Here is a 14552-nt window from a genome sequence, read left to right as displayed (position 1 = left end):
AGAAAAACGTAAGAAGGGTTCTCTGCAAGAAAGCGCCTGAAGCTCCGATACTCGCCTCGCCGAAGCCATTGCCACCAAGAACACTGTTTTCAGCGTGACATCCTTCAAAGTGGCCGCTGACAGGGGTTCAAAAGGTGCCCCCTGCAACCTCCCCAGGACGAGTTTAAGATTCCAGGAAGGACAAATTCGCCTTACCGGCGGGCGGATATGGTGAACCCCTTTGAGGAAACGGACCACGTCCGGCTGCGACGCCAGCGACGCGCCAGCCACCCGGCCCCTGTAACAGGCAAGGGCCGCCACCTGAACCCTTAAAGAGTTATAGGCTAATCCTTTCTCTACGCCTTCCTGCAGAAAGGCAAGAATAGCCGCCAGAGATGCATGGAAGGGCGCGATTCCCTGTCGACCGCACCAAGCCTCAAAAATCTTCCAGACTCTCGCATAGGAGGTCGAAGTCGAAATCTTCTTAGCTTTAAGAAGCGTGGCAATCACCTGCTCCGAATAGCCCTTCTTCTTTAGCCTTGACCGCTCAAGAGCCAGGCCGTAAGACCAAAGCGGGCCGGATCTTCCATCCAGATTGGGCCCTGAGTTAGTAAGTCCGGAGTTACCTGGAACGTCACCCGATCGCCTACTGAAAGCTGAACGAGATCTGCGTACCACGGTCGACGCGGCCAATCCGGAGCCACCAGGATCACCCTGCCGTGAAAGAGAGCGATGCGTTGTAACACCCGCCCTATCATGGGCCAAGGCGGGAACACATACAGAAGGGAATTTGGAGGCCATGGGAGGGCCAACGCGTCCACCCCCTCCGAGCCCGTCTCCGTGCGCCTGCTGAAGAAGCGAGGCAACTTCGCATTGCGGGACGAAGCCATGAGATCCAACTCTGGCAACCCCCACCGACGGACTAGCAGGTCGAACGCTCGAGCCGACAACTCCCACTCGCCCGGATCTAGAAGATTTCTGCTGAGGAAGTCCGCTTGCACGTTTTCGTGACCTGCAATGTATGCCGCCGACAGAAGCGGAACATGCCCTTCTGCCCACTGAAATAATATCCTTGCCTCTTCGGCCAACTGCGGACTCCGAGTGCCCCCCTGACGATTGACATATGCTACCGCCGTGACACTGTCCGAAAAGATTCTGGTCGGTCTGTCCTGAATCAGGGACTGAAAAGCCCTCAGCGCCAATCTGATCGCTTTTAACTCCAACAAATTGATGGGCCACTGTGCTTCCTCTAAGGACCACACTCCCTGCACCGATGCTTGCAGGCACTGGGCCCCCCAGCCCCTCAGACTGGCATCCGTCGTCACCACCACCCACTCCGGTGTGGCTAACGGCATGCCCCGCCACAGGTGCAACTCGTGTAGCCACCATTGCATGCTGCGAGCCGCCCGAGGACTCCATCGGAGACGCACATTGTAGTCCAGAGAAGCTGGGGACCAGCGAGAGAGAAGCGACTGTTGTAAGGGTCTCATGTGGCCCCGAGCCCAGGGGACCACCTCCAGAGTCGCTACCATGGAGCCCAAAACCTGCACATAATCCCAAACCCGAGGTCTGGGCGACCCGAGAAGTAGGCGAATCTGAGCCTGCAATTTCTCTCCCCAGTCTCGGGGTAGAAATACTCTCGCCAGAGCAGTGTCGGATCTGACCCCCAGATGTACCAAAGACTGCGACGGGGACAGAAAACTCTTGGGAAAATTGACGATCCACCCTAACGACTGAAGGAGAGATATTACCCTCTGAGTAACCGACAAACTCTCCTGTCTGGACGAGGCGCGGATCAGCCAGTCGTCTAAGTAAGGGTGTACCCGAATCCCTTCCTTGCGAAGAGAGGCTGCTACCACGACCATGACTTTGGAAAAGGTGCGGGGAGCCGTCGCCAGGCCAAAGGGCATTGCCCGAAACTGATAGTGCTGGCCAAGAATCGCAAACCTTAGATACCGCTGATGCGGAGGCCAGATCGGGATATGTAGGTACGCCTCCTTGAGATCTAGGGACGTGAGGAACTCTCCCGGTCGAACTGCCGCAATGACCGAGCGTACCGTCTCCATCCGGAAATGGCGAACATTGAGAAATCTGTTGACCACTTTGAGGTCCAGCACCGGTCTGAACGACCCCCCCTTCTTTGGAACAATGAAGTACAGGGAATATATCCCGCGGCCTACCTCTTCCGGGGGTACCGGTACCACCGCCCCCAGATCGAGCAGCCCCTGAAGAGTCATGCGGACCGCCTCTCCCTTGGCCGCCCCATGGCACGGGGACACCAAGAAAGAATCTTCGACGGGAGAGGCGAACTCCAACTTGTACCCTTCCCGAACAATGTCCAACACCCACTGATCTGACGTGATTGTGGCCCACTCCGCCCGGAACGCCGAAAGCCGGCCCCCTAAGGGAAGGGCGGAGGGAGCCAAGCCACCGTCATTGCGGAGTGCGACTTGGTGGGGTACGTGTTGGCTGACCTGAAGAGGGTTTCGTCGTCCGAAAGGAACTCCTCTGCTGAAACCTAGGCCTCGCCGCAGAGAAAGAACCATATGCTGATCTGAAGAATGGTTTACCAGGCCTGGACCGCCTCACATCTCTGAAGCGCGGTCTAGACGAGGAGGACCTCACCGGGGGCCTAGCCCTATCCTCCGGTAGACGCTGTGTTTTGGTATCCCCAAAATCTTTCACCAATCTCTCTAAGTCCTCTCCAAATAATAAACCTCCCTTAAAAGGGAGTCTCACCAGCCTAAGTTTGGATGCAGCATCTGCTGCCCAATGTCGGAGCCATAAGGATCTGCGCGATACCACTGACAGAGCCATCTGTTTCGCAGATGCTCGAACAATGTCATATAAGGAGTCTGCCAAATAGGCCAAGCCTGACTCCAAATCAGCCAGTTCCGAAGGGACAGAACCCCCGGACTCCATTAAATTATCGGTCATCCCTTGTGACCACTGCAAACATGCCCTCGCCGCATACGAGCTGCAAATAGCGGCCTGTAAGGTAACCGCAGCTACTTCAAAGGACATTTTTAGTGAAGATTCAATCTTCCTATCCTGCGCATCCTTTAGTGTCACCCCCCCTTCCACCGGCAAGGTAGTCTTTTTCGTTACCGCTGCCACCAAAGCGTCCACCCTAGGTAACCGAAACTTTTCAAGTTCGGTCGGGTCAACCGGATACAGGAGCCGCATGGCCTTTGCCACTCGTAAACTGGCCTCCGGCGTATCCCATTGCGCCGAGATCAGCTCCTGCATGGCTTCATGCACCGGAAAGGACCTAGGTGGCTTACGCGTACCTGCCATCAGGGGGTTACTCGACACCTTAGCATCCTCCTGAGAGATATTTAAACCCTGCAAAGCCTTGGAAATCAAGGACGCCAGCTCCTCTCTATGAAACAGCCGGAGCGCGGAAGGATCATCAACTTCCCTGCCCGGGGGATCCTCTGCCTCCCAATCTAAGACCTCCCCTTCCTCTAATGATTCAGGAAGGGAAAAAGGTGATAAGGGAAGATTACCCTCCGCGTCCACGGTCGCGAGTCTGCGTTTCTTCGCCCCCTGCGACCGCCCAGGCGACAGCACAGGCCCCGTAGTCGGGCCGGCATTCGCACCGGATAAGCCCGTGGAGGTAGAAGGCCCAGGGAGGGACGGCCAGGTCGCCGGTACCGACTGGGCCGGCTGCGAGCCCTGTAGCAGAAAAGCTCGGTGCAATAGCATAATAAACTCCGGGGAGAAGGAACTCACCCCCATTAAAGAAGAACCGGCCTGATCAATGCTAGGGCGCGCAGCCGCGCCGTCCCCTAGCGACCCTGGCTCCCCGACCGCCGCTGACCTCCCCTCAGCCGCGGCAGAGCCTTGCAGTCCCCCCGAGTCGCCCTCGAGGCCCGGGGAAGTAGACCGTGCCCCGCTGACACGGGAGATGTCTAACTCACACGCTTGCAGGAAGGCATCTTCTGCCGGTGTATCCCCACACCCTGCAGAGCAGAAGCCCGACAGTGCTCGGCGCTTCCCACAGCGCGAGCACCGCTGAGTAGCCTCTGCTGCCATCGCTAAAAACGGCGATACAAAAAACTTTTTTTTTTTTTTTTCACAAACGCGGTAACACGCCGCCGCGCCGACTCCGCCCACCCCCCGCTACCGCCGGAACGACCCGAACGACCAACGAACGCAAGAGGAGGCAGACAGCAAACCAAGTTACTCACCAACCGGTTCCCCGCTCTAACTGCAGTCGGGTAACCGCTGGTAATCGCACTGAAAGCCACACGAACACAGCACGGCTCAGCACAAGCAGGAAGTCGTTGGTTTTTTTTTTTTTTTTTACTGGAATGAAGAAACCTAAGCACAAACCTCCTGCAGTGGCCCAAGAACCCGCTCAAACAAACGGAGGGGAGGGTGGAGAAGGGTCCTGGGAGGGCCCAGGTGTAGCTCCCAAAGCCGGCACCGATCAGCCAGGCACCCCTGTCCTACTGAAGAGACAGAGTCTCAACAGAGGAAGCCACAGGAACACCACCTAAACCGGCCCCAGCCAGAATCCAGGAGCTAGTAGAGTAAGCTCCATTCCTGCTGGGAGATAGAGCAAAACTGAAGTAACAAGAGGAACACCAGGCTTTAAGGCCAACTGTTAATCAGTTCTCTATCTCCACCTGCTGGTTGATGTGAGCTATACCCCCACTAGTCTGGATTCATCTGCTGCTTTGCTATGGAATATGCATTGAAAGAAGTGCATGCAAATAGATCTCATGCGTATTCATTGGGGAAATCCTGAAAACCCGACTGGAATACGGCTCTCGAGGACCGGAGTTCCCTACCCCTGCATTAGAGCTTAACACCCTTTAGTAAACAAACCCTACAATGGGCCTATATAGCTTCATATAATAGGCTGCAAATGGGCACCTTCTTACCATCCTGCCATAAAATTATCCTTACAAATGATAAGAGATATACATAAGCAGAAAAAGAAGCAGACACATGAGCACACTGAAAGGGCATCACACACCTGACTACACAAAATACAGATGAATACATAAAACACACAAAAATGAGAGAGATGCACCCTTTTAAAACATAGATTGCAAATTTATCTTCAGAAACAAGTACAATATATTTGCATGTACAGAATGATAAACATATATTATATACAATAAGATGCACGCACACATTTTTTACCAGGCTCAAATTCATATTTAATATGCTCTGAATCTTTATGAGAAAGAAATAGATCAGCTGGACGAGTCCTTTAAACAGATATTTATTAAGGAACTACACTTAAAATCAATAATAGACCCATACAACCATGTTTTATCCTCTTCCAGGGGCTGCATAAGAACCACTTGGGCCTGGATTCTCTAAATGGTGCTGTTTTTTTCAGCACCAGCAGGCACCCAAGCCCAATGAAAAACGCAATATAAATGACATTTTTCACAGATTTTCAAGGTGCCCACTAACGCCTGAAAAAACAGCACCGGAATCGCTCCTCTGTAAGTGCTTTACGGCACCTAATGCCATTGTAGGCGTGACTAATGTCACATATGCATGATTCACATCAAAAGCAGACAACGGAAATGCAGGCCTAGAAAACCCTGGTCTACATTTCCGGTGCCTACCTTTGCCAGAGGCATGATTCTCTAACTGGCGACATTGTACAATTGACAGGCGATCAAGCAGCTGCCGACAACGGCACCGGTTAGAGAATCCAGGCCTTAGCGAATGAATCTATCACTCCCCTTACTATGCCACTGGGAGCAGCAGCAGAATGCAGTTCCTTGTTAATAAATATCTGTTTAAAAGTCTTTTACCACATTTGTGGATTGGCTGCCCTGTTGCTTTTTTGGTCTTTATTAGGAAGTACTGATAACAAAATAGCCTGGAGCTGCATGATTCTGATAGAGAATGACACGGTGACAAAATTCATCACCGTTCCCGTCCCCGCGGATAACCGTGGGAAGCCATCTTCATGTCATTCTTTAAGGAGAGGGAAGAATCAGAGTATGAATGGCCACAACCACTGACCCACAAGCTTTGCTTTGAAGAATGCTGGTGTAGAAGGACCGAGGTTGAAATAGACACTAGAAAATGACATGGGATTATTTCCCGCGGTTATCCGCGGGGACGGGAACGGTGATGAATTTTGTCACCGTGTCATTTTCTAATTCTGAAGCTTAAAACATATTTTTCACGAACCGGCGTTAAACTTCAACTAAAAGCAAATCCAGCAGACACACTTTTATTGCAGGATGAGCACAAAACAAAGCACACATTCAATGAGCAGAATTGTTACTATAATTCAATTAAAATATAAAAGAAATCACCATTAATCGTATTTTTCAGCAGTTTTAATAACATTGCATGGGATGAAATGAAGAAATGTTCTTAAATGTAATATCCCTCTTGTACACATGACAGAATAAACAGGACAGAAATTGTCTCCTTGGGGGAAAGATTAAATGCATGACAGACATGGAAGGAATGCTGCAGCTTTGTGAAGGAAGAAAACATTAAAAGAGAGGGTTAGTCTCTTCTTATCTATGACAACATATCAACTCAAATACACAAATTTGCCCTAAACTGGAAGTATTCGCTATCTTAAGTACCACTCTGTGACCAGGTAGCAAGTTTTAAAAAGCAATACTTACTTTACACATATAGATCCAGCATATAGGGCTAAAGTTACTGCATGCTAACACTGTTAATGTATTTTATTTTACTTTAAAGTGCATTATTAGTAACTCCAGCCTTTAGCATTATATTTTGCAATGAAAAGTGTCCGGGGCATCTGCTAAGGAACACTTTAGCTGTCTAAAGAGCGACATATACAAATTATGGAATGGTATAGATTTTGAGGATTTCAGGGGTGTTCCTCCATAAGATCAGGATTCAGATTTCTACTTTTATAAAGGCTCCACCTGTTAATGGATTTCTTAAGTACATGCAGTATAACTAGTCCTTAATGCGGACTTTATGGTTCCTGAGGTTCTGATCTCTTCTCAACTTTACTCTTTTGTAAACGCCTTTTTCCAATTTTTTTTAAGCTGTTTCTATTGCAGTCTTAACTCTACGTTCCAAACCACAGAGCCGCCAACAACACATATCACAATATTAATTTTCTCCATTTTTGTGCACAGCAGCCAATGGAATCAGGTCCAAAACATTCACAAACAGGACTTTTTAAATTTGCTAGACTGTTAGATTTACAGCGATATCTACTACAAATCCATTTCATTTTGTTGCTAATAAACATGACAATATTTCTTCTTATAATCAGAAAGTATTACTATTGCGATTGGGCGGCAGCATGTTTTGTACCATTTTGCTACGTGCTTTATCTCATAACTTCAACAAATCAAAAGAAAAGAGCAGAGTGAGCCTGGTCTTCAAACGAATCACACTTTAATAGCAACCAATGGCAAAGCCAGCCTCAGGAGTCCTTGCGAATGACAAACCAGGTTCTACACAATACTCACAGCGCTAGGATTTTACTACTCATATTTTTTTTTAATGATCTGGCACTCCATTCATGAGTATTGTTTAGAACCTGGTTTGTCATTTGCAAGGACTCCTGGGGCAGGTTTTTTAGCTCTAAATCACGGCCCGTGTCGAGTCAGTGGATGTCTTGTATCTTCTTTGCCATTGGTTGCTATTAAAGTGTGGTTCATTTGAAGACCAGGCTCACTCTGCTCTTTTCTTTTGATTTGTTGCTGTTTGTACAGAGTAGACATTCTCTGTCATTTGATTCATTATCTCAGAACTTAAAACAGTAAAATTAACTTGCCAGTTCAGAGACTTCAACAAATCTACATGCATATCATACTTGATAAGGGTACATATACAGCTCCATAAGCAAGTATATATTTTCTCTGTTATCTTTGCACTGGCATCAAGCACACAGGTGCATGTAAACATCCTGTAGCATAGAACAATTTATATAAGTGTTAAGTAAGAGGTATATGATAGATAAAATCATGAGAATTAAAATATCAAACTGAACATATACTGTGTGCCTCTGAAAATATACTTTGCAGATTTCTACAAAAACTGCTTTGCTGTTAATTACGATAGGCAGCATATCAAATTCAACCACAAAAATAGATGGCAATCTTAGCAAACTGTCATTTTGTGTATGTCAGAAACTAAATTCATGAAATGTATCACTTTTTGAAAAGCATTTAGGGGCTGATTTTCTAAAGGGCATTTAAAGTTAGGCATCTCTTAGGCACCTAATTGGCAAAATACCCTTAATAGGCTCAATAATTGGGAAAAAAAATTTAACTGTATGATAGGCGCCTTTCCAATTCTAGAAAAGATAGGTGCCTATCGCATGGCCGCTTAGCAGCACCTAATCCAAAAATGCAGGTGCCTGAAATGTAGGCCTTTAAAAATTTCATAGTTGCCACTGGCCGCGATTCCGAAAACTGCGCCTAAGTGTGACTGACACGCTGCCGAGGTCGGGCCGATTTAGGTGCCGTTTACAGAATCAGCCCCACAGGCTCTCCCTTCTATCTCCATCGTACTCCCAAACCACTATTTTTAACTGAATCAGGAATTTATCATATTTGGATTCTTAAGTTGATAAGTAAGATGTAAATACGTCTCCCGATGATAAAGCTAAGTGAATATGACATTTTTTTGTGTGTGTGATAAAATAATTCTTATTTTAATATGGAAAAAAGGCTGATGCTGGGTGGGGGAAGAGAAAGCAATTTTCAAAGAGTTTATATTTTTGCTCTAAATACTTTATATTATGTATTTTTTGCCTTCAGAAAAAATAGGTGCAAAACTGGTATAAAAATCCATGAGTTAGACACATCTGCAGACTTTGCCCAAATGTGAATGTGAATATTGTCCCCCCAAAGAGTAGCCAGCATGAATGTCTCAGCACCACATGTAGAAAGAATAACCACTAGGATGTACAAACTCCTTGGTGTATAATTATATTAAATCTTTGGGAACTGGTATGTTCACAACAGCATCACAAATTGCCTCATATAGAAAGTGTATTGACTCGTATTGGTTATGAAGCTCCCGTTCACGATTGCCCAAGACGTCCTTGGGAAATGCAGGGAACCCCATCGTCAGCAGTGGCAGGTCCCTGGGCACTGGGGCCGTGAAGAACCTGTTAACAGAGGAGTATGGACACTTTCTACAGAAGCAAGATGAGAAGACGATCCCTCTCTCTCAGCAGCGACTGCTATCTACTCTCTCGCCCACTAATTCAAGGGGAAGATCAGTCTCAGATTCTCTTAAATATAAGCGTCCCCTTCCTGATTCATCTCATCTGACGCTCAATGTGCATTCTGCCCCCACCCCCCTTCTCCTTCCCATCTGAATCTCATCAGGGATTTTTTTTTTTTTCTTGGAAGACAAGTCTCCTTGATTGATGTAGGCCCCTTTCTGTGATTTTCTTTTAAATGTCATTTATAGTAACTTACCATTAACAACTCCCTCCTGACCAAAGGTAGAATGCAGGCTCTCTAAGGAATGGACATCGTAACGGTGTGGAAGATTGGACTTGTATAACCCAGCAAAATCCGAGTATGCTGCATAAGATATGAGCTCAGTAGAATGTACAAGTACAACAGCTTTCTCCAAATTCATCCCAGCTACCTAATCCCAAGAGGGCTCGAGAACTGAACAGGAGGCACCTCTCAAATTTCAATAATGTTGTTTAAAAAAAAAAAAAAAAAAGAAATTTCACTTCATGCACAGTGGATATTACTAGTTGCCATATAGGCTTTAAAACCCTTACACTGTGCACGGTGGCCAGTCTCCATTTCAGTTCTGACAGTTAATGCTACACAAAATTAAATTTAATTGGCTTTCCTATAATACGTAAGTTTATAATTCTTTGACTCAATGCAGATTTGAAGCTAAAAAAAATACAGCGAAAACCTGTATACAGGAAGGCAAGTTTGCATGCTATGTGGCGACGCAAATGATCACAACACGTGGCATCTAGTTAATTTGTGATGCTGCATTTCTGTGATTGAGATCATTAAGAAATAAGACACTTCATACAATGTTAAGTGCAAAATGACACAAATAAATTGCTGCTCACATGCTGAATGTTTGGAAGGAAGAACATAAAACTATATAATAAATATGTAGACAACTGAATAAATATTTGGTCATTGAGTTAAAAAAAAAACCTGCAACATTATTGATATTTTAGAACATAAGGAATGCAAGAAAAAAATGTCCTTATCAAAGCAACAGCCTTTGGAATACTTAAGTTTATATAACAATAATAAAAAAGTACCATTAAATTTTATACTATTTAAGCTCAAAAGGGGCACCTGGACATTGCATTGCTGACCCCTGAATATACGTAGCGATAAAGTATCTTGCAACCTGTGCACATTTTGGAATCAAATTCATCTGCATTTACAATCCTTTTTGGACTTGCACTGTGGTATCTAGCTACTCGATCAGAACGGCAGAGAAGTAACGCTGTGGAGCAAGGCACACTCTTCCGAGTCCACTTCATCTTCAGGAACAAAATGTGTCCTATCCAGGCCTGATCATCAGCCAGCTGCATAGCTACTGAAGAATGAGTAAAACATGGGCAGTTTCAAGCGCTGCTGGTCCTTCCGGCACCAGGCTATCACAGTGCCATCACTGTTGGCGGTGTATAAGTGATGCCCATCGCAGGAAAATGTAAGACTGGAAAAAAAAAAAAAAGGACCTTTTTCAATCAGAATCCAACATTTTCTCTACTGTACAACAGTACAAGCTGTGAGGCATACAAAGACAGCCTGCCTTCCTTGATAAATACCTCCTTCCACACACCCCTTCTAGGGCCCTCAGAACTTACTAACAGTCCCTCCAATCTAAGATTTATACTATACCAGAAACACAATCTTTTCTGTTGTTGCGCCCTTCCTTTGGAACGCCATGCCGTCTAATCTAAGTTCTGAAAATTCTTTAAACAAGTTCAAAACACTCCTTAAGACATTTCAAAATTTCAACTGAATTCCCAAATAAAAATGGGACCACAAAAACGCTTCCAGGAAGCAATACCCCATCTTTCCCTTTCGTATGATCCTCCCCTCGTCTCCTCATTTTATTTTTATATTGTAATTTTATATATTCTTTATTCATTTTCAAGATTACATTAAGTGTTAAAATATATTCAATCACATAAACAATAAATACATCACTTAGAAATAATCATTAACACATCTCACAAATTCTTATCCCCATCCCTATTCCAACCCACCCTCTCATATATTCCATTATCATATAAAACATATAATAATAAAATCCCCCCCTCCCTGCACCTTAAATTAACAAATAAATATAAGGGAACCAATTTTGAATTAATCTTTACAATACTTCGTTAATGGTTTCCACACATCCTGAAACTTTTTAAAATAACCCCGCTGTACTGCAATAAACCTTTCCATTTTATATATATGGCATAGAGAGTTCCACCAGAAGCTATAATTTAATCTCCTCCAATCCTTCCAATTAAATGTGATCTCCTGAATGGCAACTCCAGTCATTATAAGTAATAATTTATTGTTATTTGCAGAAATCTGACTTTTTGCTCTCATTTCCATACCAAATATCACAGTATCATAGGATAATGCCACCGGGTTATCTAATAAATTATTAATTTGGTCCCAAATTGATTTCCAAAAATTCATAATAAATGGGCAATGAAACAATAAATGATCTAAAGTTCCTGCTTCTAAATGACAATGCCAACATCTATTAGACAAAGAACTATCTATTTTTTGTAATTTTAAAACTTTCCCTTCCCCTCTCTTCTCTTTTGTTACATACCCTTCGTAATCAAGTCTTTGTATCGACCTTACCTCCCATTTTTAATTTTTGCTTTATATATATATATCTTTTATCTTTTATTATTGTAAACCGACCAGATACTTGGGATGGTCGGTATATCAAAATATTAATAAACTTGAACTAAAGGAATCATCAAAATCAAAACCCACAGACACAATAGTGTTTCAGTAAGACCATCATTCACAATTCAAAACAATTTTTTCTCAAATGTGTTCATACTTCGACTTTCCACAAAAAAGCAACCATGAAGTTGTAAAACAAATTTGGTCCATTTTATGCTCTAATCATGGCTTGTGAGTTTTTCAGTTTAACTTCATAAGATCCACACTTATCAAAATAAGTTGTATATAAAAATGAATGAAACAGAACTTACACTAACTAAGAGCTGATGTAAATCCTCAGGATCCCCTGAATTCTAGAACACTGCCTGAATCTTTAGCAAATGTCCCTGATCTAGCCATGTCCCTCCCATGGCTACACTCCTTTTCAGATGCAAGCTAAAAAATTTATGCATGCATCTTTACAGACATTTAGTAAAATGCATCTGCAAATCCAGATTGCTGCCAATTAACACCCAATTCCTGGCGCTAATTATTCAATTAAATTGCACACGCAAATCAGGAACACACCCACATTTGAATGCAGAATTTTGAGCACCATATATAGAATCTGAGGGGGAGGGAGGGTTGAGGCTTAAAAAACATTTTGTATAAATGTGAAGATAAAATAATAATCTATAAAGAAAAATCTTATGCACATAAAAGCTTATAGAGGCATGGAAAAGAAAAAAGGAGGACCTCAGCTGCAAAATCTAATTTAGTATAAAGAAGTACAAATTCAGAAAGTGGAAAGAGTAAGATATTACCTTACAATAGGTTTATTTGATTTAGGAAATGCAATTTCCCGCACTGGTTTTAAATCCCAGGTACTCCATAACCTAAGAATGAGAAAATTAAAAACAAAACAGATAAATCCACAATACTTTTACTCCCTTTTCCAAAGCAACGTCTTCAAGCAAGAAAGATATGTTCATTGAAAACACCAAATACAACATCGACACCCAAGAAAAGCAATACCGTGATGAAACAGTATTATCTGTTCGTATCTTTTAGCAATATATTCCTTCTTGTGGATTTTTTTTTCTAGTAGTTCTAATGGCGGTGTATATTGGCTTTGCTGTACACCAATCTCCTATCAAATTCCCAGATTGTGAAAAACATGGAATGCTTTGTTTGGTGCATGGTTAAATTGTACTTAGTATTTCATTTTGACACTGTACGCTATTTTCCTTTGCTATGTTTAATAAAAGCGTCTCGTTAGTAATAAAACAAAAGAACACATAAGATGACAAGAATGCACAACATACAGTCTGCCATCATGCCTACAATTAAAATTTAAGCTTTATCCTTGCGCAAATTTTCAGCTGCTCCGAGGGAGATCTAAAGTTGTATGTATATATGCCAAAGAGAATTAGCACATATACATTTATATCTTACATAGTAACATAGTAGATGATGAAAGATAAAGACCCGAATGGTCCATCCAGTCTGCCCACCTTTACCCTCTCTTTAAATTACTGATTTAATTTAAATTTTCCTTCTTCTTAGCTCTTTTTGGGCCAGAACCCAAATCACTGCCCGGTACTGTGCTTAGGTTCCATCTACTGCAGTCTCCATCAAAGCTCACTCCAGCCCATCTCAACCATTGAAGCCCTCCCCAGGCCATCCTCAATCAAATGGCCATTTACGGGGACACAGACCATGCACGTCTGCCCAGTACTAAAATACAATTTCAAAGTGATAACCCTTTGCTGGGAAAGGCAAACTAATAATGTTCACAACAATGAATATAGGTACAGGCTTATAGTTGTTTTAAAATACATGCATAAATATTGATCCTGCCACAATACTACCTACTCTCTACCTTCACAATTGCTTATATGCATTTCACACAAAAGTATGCACACCTCCAGGGCAATTCAATATGAGTTTACTCATATACAAAAAAAGGTGTTCTCCACTTGTAAGTTCCTTTTAAAATTATGACGTAATTTCATAAAGTATGTTGCCACATCCTGGTGTAAATGGATTTTCCAAGTTTATTTAAAGACTTTCTATCCTGCCCATCAAAAAAATGTCTGAGTGGCTTTCTGTATTGCCTAGTTATTAGACACTAACGGAAAGCACAGTTACTTACCGTAACAGGTGTTATCCAGGGACAGCAGGCAGATATTCTTGACTGATGGGTGACGGCACCGACGGAGCCCCGGTACGGACAATTTTAGAGTGATTGCACTCTAAGAACTTAGAAAGTTCTGGTAGGCCGCACCGCGCACACGCGAGTGCCTTCCCGCCCGACAGAGGCGCGCGGTCCCCAGTTATGATAAGCCAGCTAAGAAGCCAACCCGGGGAGGTGGGAGGGACGCAAGAATATCTGCCTGCTGTCCCTGGATAACACCTGTTACGGTAAGTAACTGTGCTTTATCCCAGGACAAGCAGGCAGCATATTCTTGACTGATGGGTGACCTCCAAGCTAACAAAAAGAGGGATGGAGGGAAGGTTGGCCATTAGGAAAACAAATTTTGCAAAACAGATTGGCCGAAGTGTCCATCCCGTCTGGAAAAAGCATCCAGACAATAATGAGATGTAAAAGTATGAACTGAGGACCAAGTAGCAGCCTTGCAGATTTCATCAATAGGAGTAGAACGGAGGAAAGCTACAGATGCTGCCATAGCTCGGACTCTATGGGCAGTGACAGAACCTTCCAGTGTCAGTCCGGTC

The 14552-nt window shown here is 44.0% G+C and overlaps 1 protein-coding gene across 6 annotated transcripts in view; it reads right to left on the bottom strand.

Annotated features, from left to right (window-relative positions):
* Positions 1 to 9258: 9258 nt before the first annotated feature.
* The window catches only part of LYST (lysosomal trafficking regulator), a 295950-nt gene continuing 290656 nt past the window's right edge, over positions 9259 to 14552 (bottom strand). For all 6 annotated transcript variants that reach the window (XM_033936373.1, XM_033936368.1, XM_033936370.1 and 3 more), the window contains 2 exons: positions 12638 to 12709; positions 9259 to 10626 (listed from right to left, as the gene is read on the bottom strand). In XM_033936373.1, coding sequence (XP_033792264.1) covers positions 10488 to 10626; positions 12638 to 12709 — 211 coding nt within the window. In that variant the 3' untranslated portion in view covers positions 9259 to 10487. The remainder of the gene's footprint in view (positions 10627 to 12637; positions 12710 to 14552) is intronic.

Source organism: Geotrypetes seraphini, chromosome 3 (assembly GCF_902459505.1).
Source record: "Geotrypetes seraphini chromosome 3, aGeoSer1.1, whole genome shotgun sequence".
In the NCBI taxonomy this organism is placed as follows: Eukaryota; Metazoa; Chordata; class Amphibia; order Gymnophiona; family Dermophiidae; genus Geotrypetes; species Geotrypetes seraphini.
The sequence above is the reverse complement of the archived record's forward strand: the minus strand, read 5'-3'. Positions and strand labels throughout refer to the sequence as shown.